The sequence below is a fragment of the Neltuma alba genome, unplaced genomic scaffold, assembly GCF_004799145.2.
Source record: "Neltuma alba isolate B1F8T4 unplaced genomic scaffold, ASM479914v2 tig00004898_pilon, whole genome shotgun sequence".
Lineage (NCBI taxonomy): Eukaryota > Viridiplantae > Streptophyta > Magnoliopsida > Fabales > Fabaceae > Neltuma > Neltuma alba.
In genome coordinates, this window is record NW_021633901.1 from 129,594 (window position 1) to 152,091 (window position 22,498).

A 22,498-nucleotide genomic window follows, 5' to 3' on the forward strand; every position below is an offset into this window, starting at 1 on the left:
GCAAAAGTCAGATTGAAAAAAAAAATTACTTCTTCACCGCTAATCCAAACACACCCTTAGATGCTTTTAGTTTTATCCCATTAGATGCTTTTAGTTTTATGTACAAAATATTACTAGAAAAATAGGCTTTGGTAGCCCAAACCCAGATATATGATAATATTATCTCAAATATTTAATATAAAACCTAGTTGATTAATTTAAAAAAATATTAAAATTATTTAATTAAAGTATATGTTATATGATCTTTTTAAAATAGTTATGTATATCATTATATTATATGTTAATTTATAAGTGAGGAAAATTAGTTTGAGAAGAAATAATAAATATAAATACTTTAAATTGACTTAATAATTTTTTTAATGTTTCTAAATTAGTTAATTAGGTCTTCTACTAAGGACAAGAGATATTAATGTTTTAGGAAAAAAAAAGCCAAAACAAGAGAAAAAGAGGAATTTGATCGCTTCTCCCCCTAATATAGGTATATTTTAGTGAAGACAACTATGTTTGATGTCAATGAAAACGTTTTGGAAAAAGACATTAATATACTTAATTTTGTTTTTAAAGTGTAAAAATACCTTTAAACTTCTATTTAACATCTTTAAACTTCTCTTTAACATCATAAACTTTTCAAACTCAGATACTTGTGAATTTGCAAAATCAGAGAAAAAAATACATAACATTAAATTCTTCTAACAAACCCACGTCATTATTATGACAGTATCAAATCACTCCTAGCTGAAAGAAACATAAAAATACAAAAATACTCATAAATTTTTAAACAACATGCTTCAAACGCCATGTATTCTTCAGCAAGTATAAAAGTACCATAACGAACATGTAACAGTATTAAAGAGTTTTCTTTTTTGGAAATTAACAGCTTACATTACTGCCCAAAATTTCCTCATATACTGCTGAGGCACATCCTTCTCGTCAAAACATTCTTGCATTGCCTGCTGTAGTTGGATGCCCTACCAAATATGGGAAATAATAATATTAGAAAATTCAAGGAAACTAGAAAATAAAGGGAAGCAGGAGTGTTTATATTTAAAGGATAAGTTTGCTTATATTTTCTACTAAATTAGTAAATTTCTCAAAAGGGGAGACAAACTAAGACGCACACATGTACGGGTATGATGACCCGGGTCCGAACTATTCGGGGCAACATTTGAAAGTGTCCTTGTTGCTTTGGATTCAACAAGCAAGCATCATTGATGTCGTCCATGCTTTCATAAAGTTCAGCTATACATGCACCCCACCGATTCCCGTACAGGAGCCTTATGACTGGTCCAATGGGTAAGCCAAGTCAATAAGTTTCATCAAAACTACTTTCAATTTTCAATATGAAAACTAATTAATTAATTTAAATAGGTTAAAATAATTAATTAAATTAATTATTATTTGTAATAAACAGATGTTGTCTTTCTTAAAATTTTTTACTAATTAAATATATTAGCTAGAACTATTATTTGATAAAATATAACATTTAGCATGTGTAACTACTATAAAGATTATCTTTAAAAAAAAGAATAAATATGATATACAAAGTAAATTAGGATCTTATATTTAGGATTAAATTGAAAGTTAAACTAGTTATAGTACCTCCAGTTCTTAATATAAAAGCTAGCTTGACTTTCAATTTGATTCTAAATATAAAACTCAGATCCACTTTATTTCTTATATTTATCTATTTTTTTTAAAGTGGTTTTTATAGTATTTACACATGTTAAATGTGTTTTCAATTTAAAGTTTTAACTAATACATGTTATTAGTAAGGATATCTTTTGATATTTTAGAAAAGATAACACATATTTATTATAAATAACCAACTTTAAAAACTTCATTAATATACTTAAATTAATAATCTAACTCTTATATTAAAGAGCAGAGGTGATATAACAAAGTGTAGGTAAGGCTATTATATATAGAGTCAATTTTTTTAATATATGTACAGATAATAAAGAGTTTATTAAAGGAACAAAGTATTCCCTGATTTTAAATATAAGATTTATTTTTTAATTATAAAATAAGTCTTATATTTAGAATTTAGTAGGTGATCACATGTTTGGATTTGGTTCATTGTATTGTCTCGGGATTTGAGTGTACTGATGGCTTGAACCAAATTTATTTGTTTAATTCCTCAAAAAGAACACGCGGGTTGCAGTGAATGGTAGATTTTTTTTTTTTTTAAAAAGAAAAAGACTAGATAGTAATTTCGAAAAAAGAAAAGGATATAATTAAAGCTCACATTGTTCAATTCTTTGAATGAAAATATACGTGCATGAATTGATTGATTGATTTGTGCTAAGATCACTCAAATGAGACTTATGATTACCAAATTCTTCAATGTTATGATGCATATAAATTGTTATTCTTTTTAAACGCGTCTTTTTTTCTTCTTTTTTTTTTAAGTACGTTTAGTATTTTAAAATCTTTTATATATATCTAATATCCTGAAATTTTTTTAGGTGTGTTTATAATTTTGAAATATTTTTCAACAAGTGGGTCCATCACTTGAAGGGTTTTTTTTCTTTTGTTTTAGTACTCGATGCACCAAACAATATTTTATAGTGTTAGATATACTTAAAATAAATTTTAGAGTGTAAGATATACTAAAAAATACTTCAAACAGGATATTAGATGTACCACAAAATATTTTAGAATGTTAGATATACCTTAACTCGTCTTTTAATTATTATCATTATTTTCTCCATTTTCATTTTAAGATAAAGGAAAAATGTCTATTTTTTTTAACGCCCACTCACATTGACCCCTAATTTAGAAAATGAACAACTAATAAAACATGAGCTTTAAGCCAACACCACTGTGGTGTAGTGGCACGCAAGTTGTCTTGGGTGCAAAATGGTTACGGCTTTGCCGCAGAGTATTAGTTTGCTAACTGAAAAAAAAAAAGAGTTTTATACATGAAAAAAGTGACTAGAAAGGAAATAATTAAAGGAAAAAAATAATAAAGAAAAGTGGAATTTAAAGAATGTTTTTGACTAAAAAGCACTTTAATTTGACGCGTTCTCTGCCCCATGAAAGTGGCGTCGCTTAAACTTTAGCTGTATTTTGGCACTTTGGTGAATGTTAGCCTTATTTGCCAGAGGTGAAAGTGAAATTTTTTGCCAACAAAGAGAAGTGGAATTTAAAGCATGCTTTTGAATGTCCCCCAAAAATGCACGCTTTTGATTAAAAAAAATAAGCTACAAATTTATCTAAAAAATTTTCACTTAAAAATACTGGGTATTAGAAAGATTTTTTTTTAATGAAAATTGTAGCAATATTTTTCTTACTGGAAAAAATTTGAGTTCAAAATGCAATGCTGGCGACGATGTGGCATCTGCATGGCAGAAGAGAGGTATTTATCTCTTGCTTGGATTGAGAGAAAATTAGAAAAAGAAAAAACTAGAGAGAAAAATAAAAAAGAGAAATGAGTTTTTTTCTGCTTGGATAGAAGAAAAAACAAAACAAAAGAAAATATAAGGTGTATCTCATATCTCATTTTCTCAATCTAAATAAAAAGGATGATAATATTTTTTTCCCTCTATTTGTTTTCCTCATTGTTTCCTCTCATTATATTTTTCTTCTTATCAACTTTTCTTCTCATATAAGCAGAGCGTAAAAGTGCCACATCACATGAATGAAACCAATAAAAAGCAACGCCTTCTTAATTAAAAAAAGCCTTCAGAAACGTGTCCCCATCTTGAATGAAATGCTATAAACAGTAAATAATACTTCTCCGGTCCTTAATATATGACCTGATTGTTAAGTTGGTTTTAGTCTTAAATATAATATCCATTTCTCATATTTATCAATTTTCTCAAAATTACCTCCATGAATACTCCCTTAACCATAATCAAGTAGAAAAGGAAAATAGGATATTAAGAAAGATGATTATGATATTTTAGAAAAAATGTGTCACATTTCTTATAATTAACTAACTTACCTAACTTTCTTAATCTAATCAAATTAGTTAAATATATTTTATATTAAGGACCGGAAGAGTATTACCCATATGCTATGCAAACAAAATTATTTACCTAAATGCTATAATCAAACTGGTTTTGGGAGAACTCGAGTTCAAGAAAACAATCATTCTTTGCACCAATTTTGCTCAAAAAAAAATCATTCTTTGCACCAATGAGTTTCACATAATTATTTTTTTCATCCTTTCAATGAAAAAGGTTTCATAGGTTTAACACTACAAAAAAATATGTCAATTGTAGCAGTTAAAGTGAGACATTTCTAGCAGTTTTAGCCGCAACAAATAACATTTGTAGCGGTTAACAAAACCGCTAGAAAACCAAGCGCAATAAAAAATTTCTAGCAGTTATGGCAACCGCTACACAGCATGGTCAAAATGCTAGACAATTTCTAGTGGTTACCAACCGCTAGAAAATGCTGAAAGGAAAAAAAATTCTAGCGGTTTTATAACCGCTAGAAAAATTCTAAACCAAATCTCATTTTGCCGAGAATTAAAATTTTTTATTAGTGCGCTAACATTTCTAGCGGTTGAAGAACCGCTAGAAATTTTGGGGAAATTAAATTTTCCCGCCAATTAAATTTTTGGAATGGCGCCAAAAAAATTTCTAGCGGTTTGAACCGCTAGAAATTTTGGAATCACGAAATATTTGTAGCGGTTTACAACTGCTAGAAATGTTTTCCGTGCCAGAAAAAAAATTTGTGGTTTTTCATTATTAGAAAATATAATATTATAATTTTAAAAACCATTAAATAGATTATGTTGAAGAATTTTTGTTAATTTGTATAATTAGTTGTGTTACATTTTATATATTTAAATTTTGTAATAAACAATATGTAATTAAATTATGAGTGTGTCAAAGGAAGTGAATTTAATTTAATAAGATAATTAATTAAATATTTAATAAGATAGTTGAATTGAAAGTGAGATAGTTTGTAATATTGAACCTATAGTGTTAGGTTGAGGAGTATTTGAATCAGTTGAGGAGGGTATGACAAGTGTGAGGAAGAAAAATCTGAAAGAAAAGGAGAAATAAATATGTTAGTAAATTTTAAGTAAAAACAAATAAAAGATACAATGACTTATAAAATAAAATTCACTTATCATACAGTAAAGAGAAAGAAACCACCATATGAGAGAGTAAGAAAAAAAGAGAGAATTATGAGAAAGAATAGGAGAGGAAAGAAAAGAGATGGAGTAAATGAATGTAGAGAAGATATGATATTTATAGAGATCAGTGACACATTTGTAGCGGTTTTTTTGTAGCGTTTTATTGCATTTTGTGTCTGTTAGTCATTTTCTAGTGTACATATAATCGCTAGTATTTTGTAGCGGTTATAATTTGTAGCAATTATGTAACCGCCACAAATTATAATTTTTATAATAAATTTGTAGCGGTTATGTAACCACTACAAATTTATTATTTTTTATTTTTTAAAAATCTGTACCAATTTTAATTTATACATATGTATTTATGGACGGAAAATTTTTTTAATAATAAAAATTTTGGATGCTGCTATTCTCCATCATCATCCGGCCTAAAAGGACACATTTTTAAAAAATTTGTTAAAATTATAATGTATTTGGAAAAAATTAGTAATTAGTAGTTAATTATTTAAATAATTTAAGAAAAGACGTATACTTGATAATTGGCAAATTATCATCTCCTTGAGGAAAGAAGTCTTCAAAATTCGAGGGTTGGAAGGGTTCACTGTCGTAAATAATGTCACCATCACCCATATCATAAAGATCCCATGGCTTGAGGTGAAGGACCATATTCCAGTCTTTATGTTTCTCGTCCTCGACATAGTAAACCTGGTGTGCCTCAGAAGCAAGGATATATGGCTCATCATCTTCAGATGCCCCCGTATGAATAAGTCTAGAGAAATTAATTGAGGTGATGCCCAAATGGTTAGTAGCAAGTCCCCGTGAAGTTGTCGTATTTGGCCAGGAGCACTTGAACAGTGTCACAGTGAAAAGCTGGTAACTCAACTCAATAATATCAATTAGCTTTCCATAGTAAGTGACGCCTCTAAAGCGCATATCGCCATCACTACTGCTAGCATAACATCTCGTTCCGAATGTCCCGCAAACTCCAGAGTTTTGTGTGAGCAATCCCTGATCACGTCCAACCGTACAAAACTTGAAGTCGTTGACATTATACGCAGTAAACCTTCATACATGGTCCGAGAGAAAGAGCTTTGAATTCATCTGTGTATGGACTGTTGTCATTACGTATTCGACGTGTAAACCAACTGGGAAACTCTTTGTGGACTCTTTTATCAATGTCAGCAGAACGCGCACGCCCCTGTAGCTGACGCCTGAGGTAACTCCTAAACTCACTATAGTAAAGTGTAATTTGTTAGAAGAGTCAGTAAGAAACAAATATAAAGTGTAAAAGCTAGTGAGCTTATATGATATATATACTTACTGCATGAAGGGTTCAACTTGGCCGCAATTTATCAAAACGTGTCTGTGTGCTTAGAGTTTCTTTGTAGGAGTGAGTCTGAAGAATTCATATCCTCCAACTGGTTTCCCAACAGGAGGAAATAAAGTTGACGTGGAAGGACCAGGAGGAGAATCATCTATGCGACGCGGGCGGTTAAAAGATGTCTCCATGTCATCAAAGTACCTTGAACAGAAAGTTAGGACCTCATCTCCAGAATAACCTTCTGTTATTGACCCCTCAGGCCATGCCTTATCCTAACATATGATTTTAATTTTCCCAAGTACCTGTAAGTTAAAATTGCATTAATAATTACGAGTAAATGAAAGAACAATGTGAAATTTAAAGAGGCAGGAATAAAAGATAATCTAGTACCTTTCTATAGGGTACATCCATCGATAGTGAACTGGGCCAACAACCTTTGCTTTTCGAACAAGGTGGACAGTCAAGTGAACCATAACAGTAAAAAATGATGGAGGAAATATCATCTCCAAGTGACAAAGTGTAAGAATAATTTTATTTTGCAACCGATCAAGCTCTTCCGCTATCAAGACCTTCGAACACAACTTCTTGAAAAATGAACATAATTCTACTAAAACCACTGATACATCAGAAGGAAGTGTGTTTTTCAAGGCCAATGGAAGTAATTGTTGCATAAGAACATGAGAGTCATGACTTTTCAACCCAGTAACCTTTCGAGCCTGCAGATCGATACACCTTGAGATGTTGCTAGAATATCCATCTAGTACTTTTATGTTCTTCAACGTCGAGAGGAAGATATCCTTGTTCTGCTTTGTCAAGGTGAATTTAGCTGGTTGAAACTTGTCTTTTCATCAGGCCAAGCCTCTTCACGAATTCCCCAGGCCCGTAAATCTTTTCTAGCTGCGAGATGGTCTTTGGACTTTCCAGCTTCATTGAGCAATGTATATAGCACAGTATCGCACACATTTTTTTCAATGTGCATAACATCCAAACTGTGTCGTAGCAAATTAGATTCCCAATAAGGAGGAGTGAAAAATATGCTTCTCTTCCGCCATTGCATAGGTTGCGTATCAGATGTCCCACGAGATCGTCGTCCCAATCGTTCGGGATCCACACTCTTACCAAACTCAACATTAACATCTTCTAACTGCCGCAAAATATCCATACCAGACAAAGTAACAGGAGGATCTCTCTTCTCCTGTTTCCCATAAAAGCGAATCCGTTGCAATCTAAGTCTGTGCTTAGAATCAAGGAACCGTCGATGTCCTATGAAGCACCACTTGCGACTGTGTGGAAGGCGACATGGCACAGAATCAAAATTGCACTTAGGACAGGCCAACCCAGTATGCACGTTCCAGTCAGACAAAGTTCCCAAACCGGAAAAATCACTCATTGTCCACATCAAGGCTGCACGGAGATTGAATAGTTGCTTGTCATGTGAGTCATATGCCTCAACACCATTCGTCCATAGGTCGATCAATTCGTGTATCAACGGTTGCAGGTATACGTCAATATCATTTCCTGGTGCTTTCTTGCTAGGAATGATCATGGAAAGCAAAAAGGAGCTCTGCTTCATGCACATCCAAGGTGGTAGATTGTATGGAATTAACACCACCGGCCAGATACTGTAACTTGTGCTCATGTTTCCGAAGGGATTGAAACCATCGGTTGCCAATGCAAGACGTACATTTCTAGGATCATTGCAAAGTCTGGAAATTTCGCATCAAATGCTTTCCACGCCTCCGAGTCTCGTGGGTGCCTTAACCTACCATCTGGATTTTTCTCAGTCACGTGCCACCTCATGTGCTGAGCCATTTTTGATGACATATACATTCTTTGCAACCGTGGTTTCAAAGGAACGTATCTAAGAAAATAATATATTAAAAATTTAAAATACCGAATATTTAAATACTAAATATCGACTCAATTTAAAAAAATTGATGACATAATCAATTGTTTTAAGAATTTCAAATATCGAATATTTAGAGACGGAATAAGTAACACACTGTAATAATTTGTACCTGAGAATTTTGGCTAGTTTCTTCTTTTGCTTCTTGCCCTTCCGTACCGACTTATAGCGTGACGTCTTGCATCTCGTACAAATCTCTTTGTTGGCATCATCTCTCCAGTATAGCATACAGTCGTTTAGGCATGCATCTATCTTCTTATAGTTCAAGCCAAGCTTGTTAATAATCTTTTTTGCTTCGTAAAAACATGGAGGGAATTCAGCTTGGGGGAAAGCATCTCCCAGTAATTCCAACAACATGGACATCGCCTTGTCAGTCATACCACACAAGCATTTGATATGATACAGCCTCACCAAGAATGACAACTTCGAATGCTTTGTGCACCCAGAATAAAGAGGCTTGTCAGCTTCGGTCATGAGGTCAAAAAATTCCCGAGCAGTTTCATTTCTTAGAAACTCTTATTGAGGTCCCTCTACTTCATCTTCGTTGGGATTCGGGCTTTCGTGAACACCAAAAGCATCACGCACAGCATCATTCACGGCATCGGCTTCATCCACTCGAACTCCCATCCGTGAAACTACTGGAACTGACTCAGCACTCATATCTGGCCGTTCCCCATGTAGTTGCCAAAATACGTACTCTCACGGAAAGGGCTTAAAGATTAAATGTTCTCTAACAATATCTTTGGGATGCCACTTCTTGAAATTACATTTAGGACAGGGACACTGAATCTTACCATTTACGGCAGCATTGGCGAAAGCAAAATCCAAGAAATAGTTTAGACCAGCCAAGTATTGCGGAGTCGACCGGTGCAAGTTGATCCACGACCTATCCATCACTAATATTGCTCAAATTTCATGAACATATGACACAGGAAGCTCAAAGAGAAGTTAAAATGGAATTCAGTTAGAGTGCTTTAGCTTATAAAGGAGGCTGCTAACGGAGTGCAATGGTCAATTTTTTGTAGCGGTTACAAAACCACTACAAATTTCTAGCGGTTTTAACGGAAATTTTCATTTTCCAGTACTTAATAACCGCTAGAAATGCAAAATATTTTTTGTAGCAGTTACAAACTGATATAAATTTCTAGCGGTTTTAAAAGAAATTTTCATTTTCCAGCGGTTAATAACCGCTAGAAATTCAATTTCCAACGGTTATAAAAATTCTAGCGGTTTTTAACCGCTACAAATTCATAGTTTTGGTTGAATTTTCTAGTGGTTTTATAACTGCTAGAAACTTTTCGCCTGGATTTTCTTGCGGTTTATTAACCGCTAGAAATGATATTATTTTTAAATATTAAATATTGCAAAAGTATTTTAAATACTGCGTAATAAATTAATAACATTTTTAGTACAATATATTGGTTAACACATGATATAAACAAAATTATTAACAAATTATTAACATTTATAAATATTTATTAAATTAATAAATAATTATAGAAATATTTAATTTATACAAATATTTTGATTAATTAATATGTTTAACGTGTTTAATAAATTTTAATGTTCATGTAGTAATAAATAAATAAATATTTTAATATTAATTAATACTTGACATAAATAAAATTATAGAAATAAATAAATAAAGTAAACAAATAAATATTAAATTTAAATAAATATCTAAATAGTGTATAAAATCATAAAATCAAAATTCTAATAAAATCCTATACAATGAAGGCAAGATAAATCATGGGTGAGGGGCAGAAACAACATCATCATGATCGTCCTCCGCTGGTTCCTCCGGTTGGGGGTGGTCAGGCTGCTCAACATGCTGGGACTGGACTAGCGGATGGGGGGTAGGGGCGGGACTGGTGGCAGGCGTAGGTCGGGGATCTCAGGAATCGTGATGTTTGGAGCCATACGGACCACCACATGACGCATAGCCGTAGCAGCTGCTAAGAGCTGGTCAAGCTGTGCTTGGAACTGAGCATCACACTCCTGCAGCTGACGATCACGCTCCTGCAACTGACGATCACGCTCCTCGATGCTGGCCTCCACCCTGGCCTCGATGCTGGCCTCTAACTCTTGTCTAAGCTCCTCTCGCAACTCCTATGAGGATGAGGAACCCAGCCGCTTCGCTCTTGCACTCGTTTGAGAGCTCCCGACAGTATATGAAGGGCCAGCACCACTTGAGCGGGGCAACCTAGTCGATGTAGGTCCAAGTCCAAGCCCGCTAACTCGACCAGGGTGCTGCAGCCGGCCACGACCCGCTAAAAGTGAGGCGGTGGGATCCAAGGTAGACCCCTGAGACTCACGCAACTCGGTATCGACCTGAGTCATCCGTGCCTACCAAAATTAATATAAAGAAGTTAATTATAATAAAATGATATTTACACTGTGATATTATATTAATATTTAATTTATTACTTACCGCTATCTCCTCAACCTCATCCGACACACGCCTGTCTCGAGGTCTATACACCATCGGCCACATCTCGCCATAAGTGGCCGTGTATCCCCGCTCCTGCCGTTTCTTTTCCCTCTGTAAATGAAATCAAAGAAATAATTAGTTACAAATTAAATACATATACATATTTAATAAATTTATTTCAAGTACTCACAATCTCGTCATAAGTGATCGCAAAGCTCCTGGATCTAGCCCTATGACGTATCGTCTGATGCCTGACGCTCCCAGCATTTCTCCTAGAAAGAGCCTGAAGTAAAATGTAAAAAAATTAAATTAAATTAGTCAAGTCGGATAAAAAATAAAGAAATTATAATTAATACAATATTATCATACCATTTGGTCAGCCGTCATCCTAAAATAGACGTAATTGGACCAATCTTGCTCTGGGACTCCACCAGGTACATCTGCCAGTATCTCCTGGAGGGGCCTCGTCCCGTCACCTTTCTTCTCCCTCCATAGGTCGGCCCTCCTGTTCTTCCATGCCATTCCAAGCCTCTTGATCGTATCAGCCCTCAACTCCTCCCCCAGAATAAATTTACTTTATGATTAAAATAATAAATTAACTAAATAACAAATTATAAACAAACAATTAAGCAATTTCAATAAAAATACTTAGTTTTTAACTAATTTAAAAATATTATAAATAAAATATAAATTATATCAAAAACAAATAATAATTAAACAATTAAGTAATTTAAATGAAAAAATATTTTTACTCAACTAAATTTAAAATTATTATAAGTAATAAATTAATGATCAATAACAAATTATTTTCAAATAATAAAATAATTTAAATAAAAAATATATATATTCATTTAACTACTTTTAAAAATATTATAAATAACAAACAAATTAAATAAATAAAAAATTATAATCAAACAATTAAATTATTTGAAAACAAAATATATAATCATTTATTTAAATTAAAAAAATTATAAATAACAATTTTATATTACCTTCATTATTTCCCAACCTTACTGCTTCTTCTCTGAGGTGATCTTCTTCCAGTCTTGCACGTAGATGGGGAACAGTGTCCACTGCTGACCAAGGAGGCACACGTACTTGTTGTACAACTGGCCACCTTTCTTCATCGGTTGGCCCAACTCATTGAGCGGCACAACCACTCGTTCGCTCGTCATCATAGACAACTCTCTGGCTGTCAGCCTCCTATAGGACCTGTTCCCCTCAGTGTCTGCAAAATTTAATTAAGAAATAAATTATATATCAATGAATTAATACAATTTTTATATAAATTAAATACTTATCAAATTTAAAAAAGTTAAATAAATACTTACCGATAAATTCCACCTCAAAACCAGCCTGACGTCTGGGAGCAAGACGCTGCGCAACCTGGGGATTCTCATTCCCCTGAACCTGCTCCTCCTCCTCCTCTTCGTCAGCAGCATCAGCATCAGCATTAGCATGGGGTTGCTCATCCCCAGTAAAATGACCCTCCTCAATCCGCTCAATATCATCCTGCTCCATAAAACTGAGGATATCCTCTTCACTGAGATCGTAGCCATGAATGCTGGGGAATGGCTCACCAACATCATGACAATCCTCACTGGGTCCAGCTCTCTCAGGATCAACTGGCTCCTTCCCTGGCCGACGACTCATCCTAATAATAACAAATAGTAATTATTTATAAATAAAATAAAAAGAAAAATTATTTATAAGCCACAATATAATAAATTAAATAAAACATAAAAATAAAAATTATCTATCAATAAATTACTATTTCTACCTGAAAATAAGGATCTGCAACTGAATCAGAACTCAGATATATTTTGTGGAGAAAATTCAGCAGAGCTTCGCTTCCTGAACGACTGAAGAAGTGAAAGTGAAGGGGGGTATATATAGGCCGTGCATTTCTAGCAGTTTCTGTAAAAACCGCTAGAAATTTCTAGCGGTTCTGGATAAAACCGCTACAAAAGGCTAACGGTCACTCACCGCATTTACGACACCTCGGGAATTTACACCTTTTCTAGCGGTTTCTATAAGAACTGCTAGAAATTTCTAGCGGTTTGTATTGAAACTGCTAGAAATTGCAACGGTCACATAAATGTCCTCGAGAAATTAAAAATTTTCTAGCGGTTCAGGTGGCAACTGCTAGAAATTCTCAGTCTCTAGCGGTTTGTTGGCCTGAACCGCTAGAAAGTAAACGCTACAATTTTGGCGCCAAGTTCCTGCCAAAACCCGGGAAATTTTCTAGCTATGAATTTCTAGCGGTTAGGTTATAATCGCTAGAAATATGCGGGCAATGGTCAAAGTGTCGCTAATTTGCAGCGATTTTTCTTAAAACCGCTAAAAATGTTAGAATTTCTAGCGGTTTAGTTGAACCGCTAGAATTATTCTGCTGCTAACTTAGTATTTTCTTGTAGTGTCAAAGCCTCTCTCTTCCCATTTTAATGCTCTTTCTTCCCTTCAACCCTTGGAACACAAATGCATTGTCTACAAAATCACCAACTAGTAACAATTTCAACACTTATACGCAGTACTACCTTCGGTCCTAATTATAAAAACTAATTGACTAATTTGAAGAGATTAAGAAAATAAGTTAAGTTAGTTATTTGTAATAAATAAGTATTGTCTTTCCTAAAATATCCTTACTAATTAAGTGTGTTGGCTAAAACTACCATTATTATAAGAATTATATTGGGGAAAAAATACATAAATATGAGAGACAAAGTGGATTGAGATCTTATATTTAGGACCAAAATAAAAATCAAATGAGATCTTATATTAAAGACTGGAGGTAGTATAATGTATACAAAAAACTAAAACCGAAACATGATCATTAGCAATTTAAAAATGAGTTAAATATTATCCACCAGTTTAAATTTTTTTTGGTAGCATTAAATATTCTAAACTAATTTTTAATTTAATGCATTTAACTCTATAAAACATATCACACACTAAAAGTTAATTAAAGAGCGTCCAACACCAAAAATAGTTTTTTAGATGCCCCAAAAACTTTTTTTTTTTTGTCTGTCACCAAAAATTAACTTAAAGTATTGAGTGCTTCAATACATTGGATGTTACCTAACCAAAATTTAATATACAATATATCTTTAAGTTAAAACTTTTTATATTTATATATATTCTATATCAAAATATATTTTATGGAATCGAATATATTGAAAAGTAGTTTAAGATATTGAGTACTGTTAAAAAAATATTTTTGATGTTGGATGCTATTTAATTAATTTTTAGTGTGTGATAATACCTCCTGTCTTAATTATAATATCTTAATTATAATTTACAAACAAGATTTTATAATTATGACTGAAAATAGTATGTTTTACAGCGTATGCGTGTGTCCAGGGGTTGACGGAAGGAAAGAGCAGGGAGAGTGATGATAGGCTTAAAACGGAAAGAGAGAGGTTTTGAAACCTATGAAATCTTGCCAGCTTTTTTATTAAAAAATTTTAAAAAAACAATTATGTGAAACCCGCTATGGGAATCTTTTCAAATGTTTTGTTTTTTGGTGGCATGAGATTTTATATAAAATAATTGACATTTTAAAGTATTAAATCTTTAAAAAAATCATAAAAATAAAAATTAAACTATTTTTATAAATAAAATATCAAAATGTCATTTATTTTTATGTAGAATCTAGAATAAAAAAACCGCAAAAAATGTTTGGAAAGATTCCCAAAATTAAAAGGCAGCAGGCTAGCAGCATACAAGGGCAGCTGACACTCCCAGCCCCCATCCCTCTAGTTAAAATTTTTTTAGCCGTTCATTCTTCTAGTTCAATATTCTTATCAGATTTAAAAAAAACATTGAAGCACAAGCAAAAATATGAACACCAGCAGATTATCCCACCAGATAAATCATTAACAAATTTATCAATAAAAAAATCAATCTTATGATTTTGCAACTGGCGACATTATTCCAAAGTTTCTTAACGCCCACGTGCGTCTCTTTTACGAAAACTTTGGGAGCAAGAATGACTTTTAATCCTAGCATAAAATACATGACTATATATATGCATCCACTCATCGTCAATTCTCTTGTAGTTGTACTAAGCACACCAAACTGAATTGCTTTGCGCACAAACTGTGAAAGATGGCATCCTCGTCGTCGTCCTCGAAAGTGAGCTTGAAGCTGTTGATCGACACAAAAGAAGAAAGAGTTCTCTTTATGGAAGCTTCAGAAGAGCTCATTGACTTTCTATTCAGCTTGCTTCGCTTACCCGTCGGCATGGTGACCAGGCTGCTAACCAAAAACGCCACGGTTGGCTCCCTAGGCAAACTCTATGAAAACACAGAATCTGAACGACGTTTATCTCAACAACCCTGAACAAGACCGGAACACTTTGCTGAAGCCAGGTGCTTCATTAGTTTCTGGCTACCTTCTACCTGCTGCAAATGACGATGATCATGATGATACCAATTCCTCAGGATCTCCAAATATTTGCATGTGTGGGGAGCCGTTGCAATTATGCTGCGACTTATTTTATGAACACGACTTATGTTATGCTTTCATAAAGTTCAGCTATATGTGCAATCTGCCTATTCTTGTTTAGGAGCCTTATGATTGATCGAATAGGTAGGTAAAACCTTTAAGTTTCAATAATATTAGAGCTAATCGACTAATTTAAATAGATTAAAAAAAATTAATTAAGTTAGTTATTTGTAATAAATACATATTAATTTTTTAAAAATATTTTTGTTGATTAAGTATATTAACTAAAACTATCGTTTCATGAAATATAACATTTAACATGTATAACTACTACAGAGACTACATCGGGAGAAAATTGATAAATATAAGAGATAAAATGAATTGAGGTTTTATATTTAAAATCAAATCAAAAATCAAACTAGCTCCTATATTAATGACTTGAGGTAGTATAACTGATTTGACTTTTAATTTGGTCATAAGTATAAAATTTAATCCACTTTGTCTGTCATATTATTTTTTTTTTTAAGATAGTCCTTACATTAGTTACATATGTTAAATATTTCTTTAATTTGTAGTTTTGGCAAATATATATTATTAGCAAGGATATTTTTTGAAAAGATAATACTTATTTATCACAAATAATTAACTAAACAAACTTTTTTAATCTACTCAAATTAGTCAATAAGCTCTTATGTTAAGAACTAAGGTAGTATAAGAGAGTGTAGGTAAAGCTATTATATATAGAGTGATTTTTTAAAAAAAATATATAAAGTGGATAATAAAGAGTTAAATGGACAGTTAAAGAATAAAAGTAATTTTTCAGTCTTAAATATAAAACCTATTTTATTATGTAATTTATATTATAAAATAGATTTTATACATTATAAAATAGATTTTATATTTAACATCGAAGTAGTAATAAATTAGTATGTGATCGCATATTTGAACTTGATTCATTGTACTGTCTCCTGATTTGAGTACACCGATGGGCTGAACCAAATTTATTTGTTTAATTCATCAAAAAGATAATATAGACTGGAGTGAATGGTAGTTTTTTTTTCTTTCCAAAAGACTAGATAGTAATATTTGAGTGCATCGAATTCGAAAAAAGAATAGGACTCTTTTTTTTTTTTTTGCCAGCGAATAGGATACAATTAAAGCTCACATTGTTCAATTCTTTGAATGAAAATATAGACGCATGAATTGATTCATTGATTTGTACTAAGATCAATCAAATGAGACGTTTGATTACCAAATTCTTCAATGTTATGATGCATTCAATCGGTGAGGTTTCAATTTTCACATGGTAAACTGTTTATCTTTTAAAGGTGTATCTTTTTAAATGCATTCAAGAACATTCGATGTCTTAAAATATTATGTGGTGTATTTGATATCCTGAAACATCTTTTATATGCATTTACCATCTTGAAATATTTTTTAGGTGGGTCTATGACTTTGAAATATTTTTTTCTTTTCCCCTCTTACTAAATGCATCAAATAATATTTTAAGGTGTTAGACGTATTTTAAAAAAAATGTTTATTATGCATGATGCACCAAAAAAAAATACTTAAGGTGTTAAACTTACTTCAAAAATATCTCAGAATGTTAGATATATAACAAAATATTTTAGAATGTTAAATGCATCTAAACCCGTCTTTTAATTAATATCATTATTTTCTCCATTTTCATTTTAAGATAAAGGTAGACTGTCATCCCATTTCGAGGACTCACAGAAATCCCTCGAATTGTGCCACAATCTGTTCTACGTCTAAAGTTTTTCACATGAAAGCTATAGGTAAAAGATTTGGGAAACGATGTGAGCCCGAAAGTATTTCTTTTTTAACACCCACTCATATTGGCCGTTAATTTAGGAAATGAACAACTAATTTTTGTTTTTTGGCCAAAAGAAAATGAACAACTAATGAAACATCAGTTTTGAGCCAACCCCTCTATGGTATAGTGGCACATAAGTTGCCTTATATTACACCTCTTTTATTGTCTCATTGTATAATAACTGGAACCATTTAGAACTATTATTCAAGACTTAAGTACAAGAAAGTTTCAAAATTTTAATTTGAATTCTGAGTTACTATTCACTATTCACTATTCACTGAAATTTTTGCCAACTATAAAAATTCATAACAAATTATGGAAAAATTGAAATGAGATGGTTCCAAGTTCTATAGAAAACTCTTGACATGCTCTTTAGAGGAAAATACTCATTGGCATCCAGATCTCATGCATCAATCCCATATTTCGTTCAAAATGGGACTGTTTGTTTGGTTATTTATCAATTTTTCATGATTTATGCCCAACTTTGGAAGAGCATACTTTTTTATATAAAACTTCAAATTTAATGAATTACTACTTATTTTAAAGTTAAATATGAGATTTATAAGCATGTCAAATTTTAGATCCAGATTCATCTAATTGCTCAAAATCTTGGTCAAACTTTACTCTTAAAAAGTTAACATTTATTCCCCTCTTTGCAATTTTTGCTCTTTTTTCTTTTCTTTTCATTTCATATAACATTTCGAATCATATAACATATACTCACACATAAATCCTCAATCAACTAACCACATGTAAATATCCTTAATCATTGATATAATATTTCAACATAATTTACAACAATACATACCAATATATATAATTACAAAAACATCATTTCATTAACCATAAACTTCCTTATCCTCCAAGTGAATCCCTTTTCTTTCTCCTTGCCCTTGGTAACACCATTTGGGATTCCTATTACTGTTTATACATTGAAGAGAGTGAGATTTTATAGAAATCTCAGTAGCGATGAATCATAATTCTCATATTAATCATGCCTTACAAAATATGACAGGTCACAATGCACAATAATCAATTTTAATTTCGTGAATAGCACATTATTCCATCAAGGAAAAATAGTACATGTTCACATTCTATATCAATATGCATTTGGTTAAAGCATATCGGTATCAAGAGCATTCCATACCATATTATCAATCAATCAGTTCATAGAAAAATAAAGCAAACAATACATACGCATTAAGTAAGCAAGAAAAACAATCAAATTAGATTCAATGCTACCTTGTTCACTTAATATAATTCAGCCTCTTCAAGGGGTCAATGTCCTCCTTGATTTTCCTCCATAAAACCTATCAATTCAAGTGCAATTGCAAGCCACCTTAACAATCATTTATTTAAACATCAACACTTAAACTTTCTTAATTCTCCTTTTTCTTTGATTTTTAACATAATTAATCCTCTTTTGATTCCAATAATCTCTTGGCTCGTTCCTACACAATTTTTCATGTAGAATCCAAATATCAAATTAGATTTATGAAAATTAAACCCTCTTCCTTTCATTTTGTTTTGGCCGAATTGGGGTATATGCTTTTCAAAAATTTAATATTTGATTCCAATGATTCTAAACACTTCCTTTTAGTGATTTCCTACCCAAAAACACTTTTTGAACTCATTGGAATCGTCAAAACACATCAAAACAAACTCCTACCCCAACAACATATGTTGGCCAAATTAACTCCTTAATAACCCTAACTTGGTTTTCTTCCAAAATCAATCCAAACACCACTTAAACATGATAATTCTAACTCATTTTTAGGGTTTCTATCCTTCCCTAATACATAGACAATTTAACCAAAATGTGGCAGTATCTCCCCCTTAAATTTTAATTCAAATATCTAGCCAAAACAAGCTTTAATCTTAACTAAACCAAAGTTCAAACATACCTTGGTGAATCATTGATTAAAACTTGATGATTCTTTTTCCAAATGCACTCAATAAGTTCAGGTTTGAAGCTCAAGAAAACGTTTTGACAAAACCTCTTCTTCTTTTGTCAATTTTCTACCTATTTCCATGTATAAAGGGGGACATTTATGGGCAAAGTTTCTGCCCTCTCTCCCCTTCAAAATGGCATGTTAGAGTGCCACATAAGAGGGACACATGGCTGCCATCACAAACTGCAATTTTTAGATCATGCCAAGTGTGTTTTGCCTAGAATATTCCAATATATTTGTGTTTAATTGGACTTTAATATTGGGCCCTGAATTTTGCACGAATTTGGGTCTTTTCCTGGCCCAATGTGAGGCCCACTTATGACTTAGGGTGGCCCACAAATTATAATATCATCCAAACCATTTTGAAGTTTTATCAGTTGCTATTTGTTTGTATCATTCCATAATTTTTTAGACCTCCAAAAATACCTTTATCTCCATGAAAAATTCCCTTTTCATAGAAGGATATGATCCGAAAACTTTTAGAAATTTCCTCCACCTCTAACTATTCATTTTGAATTTTTTCTGACTATGTATTTATCAGTAAGATTGCGAGAAATCTAAAATTAATTCCTGTGCTTCTAAGGCCTAAAACTAATTTTATAAATTCAAAAAAAATATTTAGATAATTAATCCATATTTTTCTGGAATTATCGGTGCCTCAAACTATTTAAAATAGTTATTTTTCTCCTTTTTTTTTTTACTATTTTTCCCGAAAAACCTCTATTTTCAGGAAATTTTGAAATAATTTATTTTCATACAATTTTCACCTTTAGTGCCTTCATTGAGATTTCAAAACCTCTAATTTACCTTTTTACTATTCTCAGGAATTTTCTGAATTTTTTTCTCAAATTTTTCCGCTTTACCCTTCTTAGACTGATAATTTCAAAAATATCAGTCCAGATCTTATCTAGATTTTATGTCATACTTGGCTTTTTCAGCTAGTCTACCTTTTGTATTGGCCCTTGCCTTAATTTTTCATCTCCATTACCAGGATAAATTTTTACAAGATTTGATGCCTTGGGTACAACTGGCTCGCAAAGTGCATTAGTTTGCTGATTAAATGACAAAAGGGAAAAAAAAGTTTTATATATGAAAAGAGTGACTTGAAAAGAATTAATTGAAGAAAACAAATATAATAAAGAAAAGTGGAATTTAAAAAATGCTTTTGATTAAAAAGCAGTTTAATTAGCAAGTCTTAATTAGACGTGTGGACAGATGCTGATAGTTTAGCAAAAGCTGCCCATAGGTTAGAAGAAAATTTTTATATCTTTGATCAATCTCCACTTTGGATCGAAGCAGTGGATCTTGATCAAGTTTAGTTCTTTTGTATTGGCGTTTGCCTTTGTTTAGTAATATTATTCGGTATTATTCCCAAAAAAAAAAAGGCAGCTTAATTTGACGCGCACTGGCCCATGAAGGAGGCGTCACTTGACCTTTAGCTGTACTTTGGTACTTTTGGTGAACATTAGCTTTGTTTGCCAAAGGTGAAACCGTAATTTCTTGTTTATATAGACAGAAATGGATTTTTTTCCCTCCACAAAGAGAAGTGAAATTTAAAGCATGCTTATGATTTTGCTCAAAATAAAAAGCCAAAGAGCATGCTTTTGATAAAAGGGATAACATGCAAATTTATCCCAAAAATTTTTATTTAAAAATGCTAGTCATAGAATTTTTTTTTATGCAAAGTTGAAAATTCTAGCAATATTATCCCTGCTGAAAAAATTTGACTTCAAAATGCAATGCTAGTGAGGATGTGGCATCTGCGTGGTTGAGGAGAGAAATTTACCCCTTACTTGAATTGAGAGAAAATTAAAGAGGAGAGAAAACTAGAGAAGAAAGAAAACAAAAAAAAAAAAAGGGAGAGATTTCTCTGCTTAGACATGAGAGAAAACAGGAGAGAAAAAAAAAAGTAAAGGAAATAATAAGATTAGTCCTATACTTCATTTTCTTTTTAAATTTTCTATTAATGTACGGAGAGATTTGGAAAGTTTTTTTACTTCTTCTTCTCCATATTTTTTTTAATTATTTTTTTAAGAATTTGAAAAGTTATTCACTTTTAATTTTTTATCTTATAACAATATTTTTATTAAATAATTTGGTTTTAGAATATAATAATATAAAAATATGTATAAACCGAATAACTAAATTTTAAATTATTTGATGATGCTAATGTTAGTATAATTTTCTTATTACAATCTTTGATTTGATTTTAAATATGATATATTTTGATAAAAATATTTTAATCATTTAAATATTTTTTCCCCCTTTATTTTCTCCTCTCTATCTAAGCCACCCCGATTTTTTCTTCTCTCTGTTCCCCTCTTCCCATTGTCCCTCCTTTTAACTTCTCTTGGAATCCAAGGAAGCAAAGCATTAAAGTGCCTCATCGTATGAATGAAACCGATCAAAAGCAACACCTACCTTAGTCAAAAAGCCTTAAGAAACGTGTCCCCATCCCTTCCCTCGCTCCACTTTTCTTCTTCCGCCTCTCCGAAAACTGCTGCCTCTTGGGTGTTGGGCCCCAAATGTCCTGTAATTTTAAGGTTTTTTCTACATTTTTTTTTATCATCAGATTCTACATAAAATGTATGACAGTTTAATATCTTATTTATAAAAAATAATTTAGATATTAATTTTTTTATAATTTTTTAAAGATTTAATAATCGACGTTAAAAGAAAACTAAACCTTTTAAAGTGCTAAATCTTATAATTTTGCAATTGGCGAAGTTGCTCTAAAAAAATTTCCTGATGCCACACCTCTTTTATGAAAACTTCGGGAGCAAGAATGACTTTTAATTCAGCCCTCCCCCCCCAAAAAAAAAAAAAGACTTTTATAATCCTAGGATAAAATACATGACTCTATATATGCATCCGCTCATCCTCAATTCTCTTGTTGTACTAAGCACACAAAACTGAATTGCTTTGCGCACAAACAGTGAAAGATGGCATCCTCGTCATCGTCAAAAGTGAGTGTGAAGTTGTTGATCGACACAAAAGAAGAAAGAGTTCTCTTTGCTGAAGCTTCAAAAGAGTTCATCGACTTTCTATTCAACTTGCTTCGTTTACCTGTCGGTACAGTGATCAGGCTGCTAACAAAAAACGCCATGGTTGGCTGCTTGGGCAAACTCTACGAAAGCGCAGAGAATCTGAGCGACGTTTATCTCAACAACCCAGAACAAGACAGGAACACTTTGCTGAAGCCAAGTGCTCCATTTGTTTCTGGCTACCTTCTTCCTGCTGCAAGTGATGATGATCATCATGATACCAATTCCTCAGGAGCCGCTCCAAAGCTCTACATGTGTGGGAGACGTTGCAATTATAACGTGACTTATGTTAAGGACAGCTCGTGTCGAAGTTGTGGATATAGCATGGGCAATGCCGTACAATTAGTGGGTAATGATAAAAAGGTGGCAGAAGATTCAAGTGCGAAAGGCTTCGTGAAAGGAGTGGTCACTTACACTGTGATGGATGATCTCGAAGTTCGTCCCATGTCCACCATTTCAACCATCACTCTGA

The 22,498-nt window shown here is 32.4% G+C and overlaps 1 protein-coding gene across 1 annotated transcript; it reads left to right on the forward strand.

Moving 5' to 3' along the window:
• Positions 1 to 21,924: 21,924 nt before the first annotated feature.
• LOC114746106 (uncharacterized) lies at positions 21,925 to 22,498 on the forward strand. The gene is made up of 2 exons (XM_028934290.1): positions 21,925 to 22,362; positions 22,463 to 22,498. The coding sequence occupies exons 1-2, from the start codon at positions 21,925 to 21,927 to the stop codon at positions 22,496 to 22,498; spliced, it is 474 nt and encodes a 157-aa protein (XP_028790123.1).

Bases quoted from the DNA above. Each gene is read 5' to 3' on its own strand.
- LOC114746106 (XM_028934290.1), top strand. From the start codon at position 21,925: ATGGCATCCTCGTCATCGTCAAAAGTGAGTGTGAAGTTGTTGATCGAC. The intron at 22,363-22,462 runs GTACAATTAGTG...ATGATCTCGAAG, and splicing joins GATATAGCATGGGCAATGCC to TTCGTCCCATGTCCACCATT.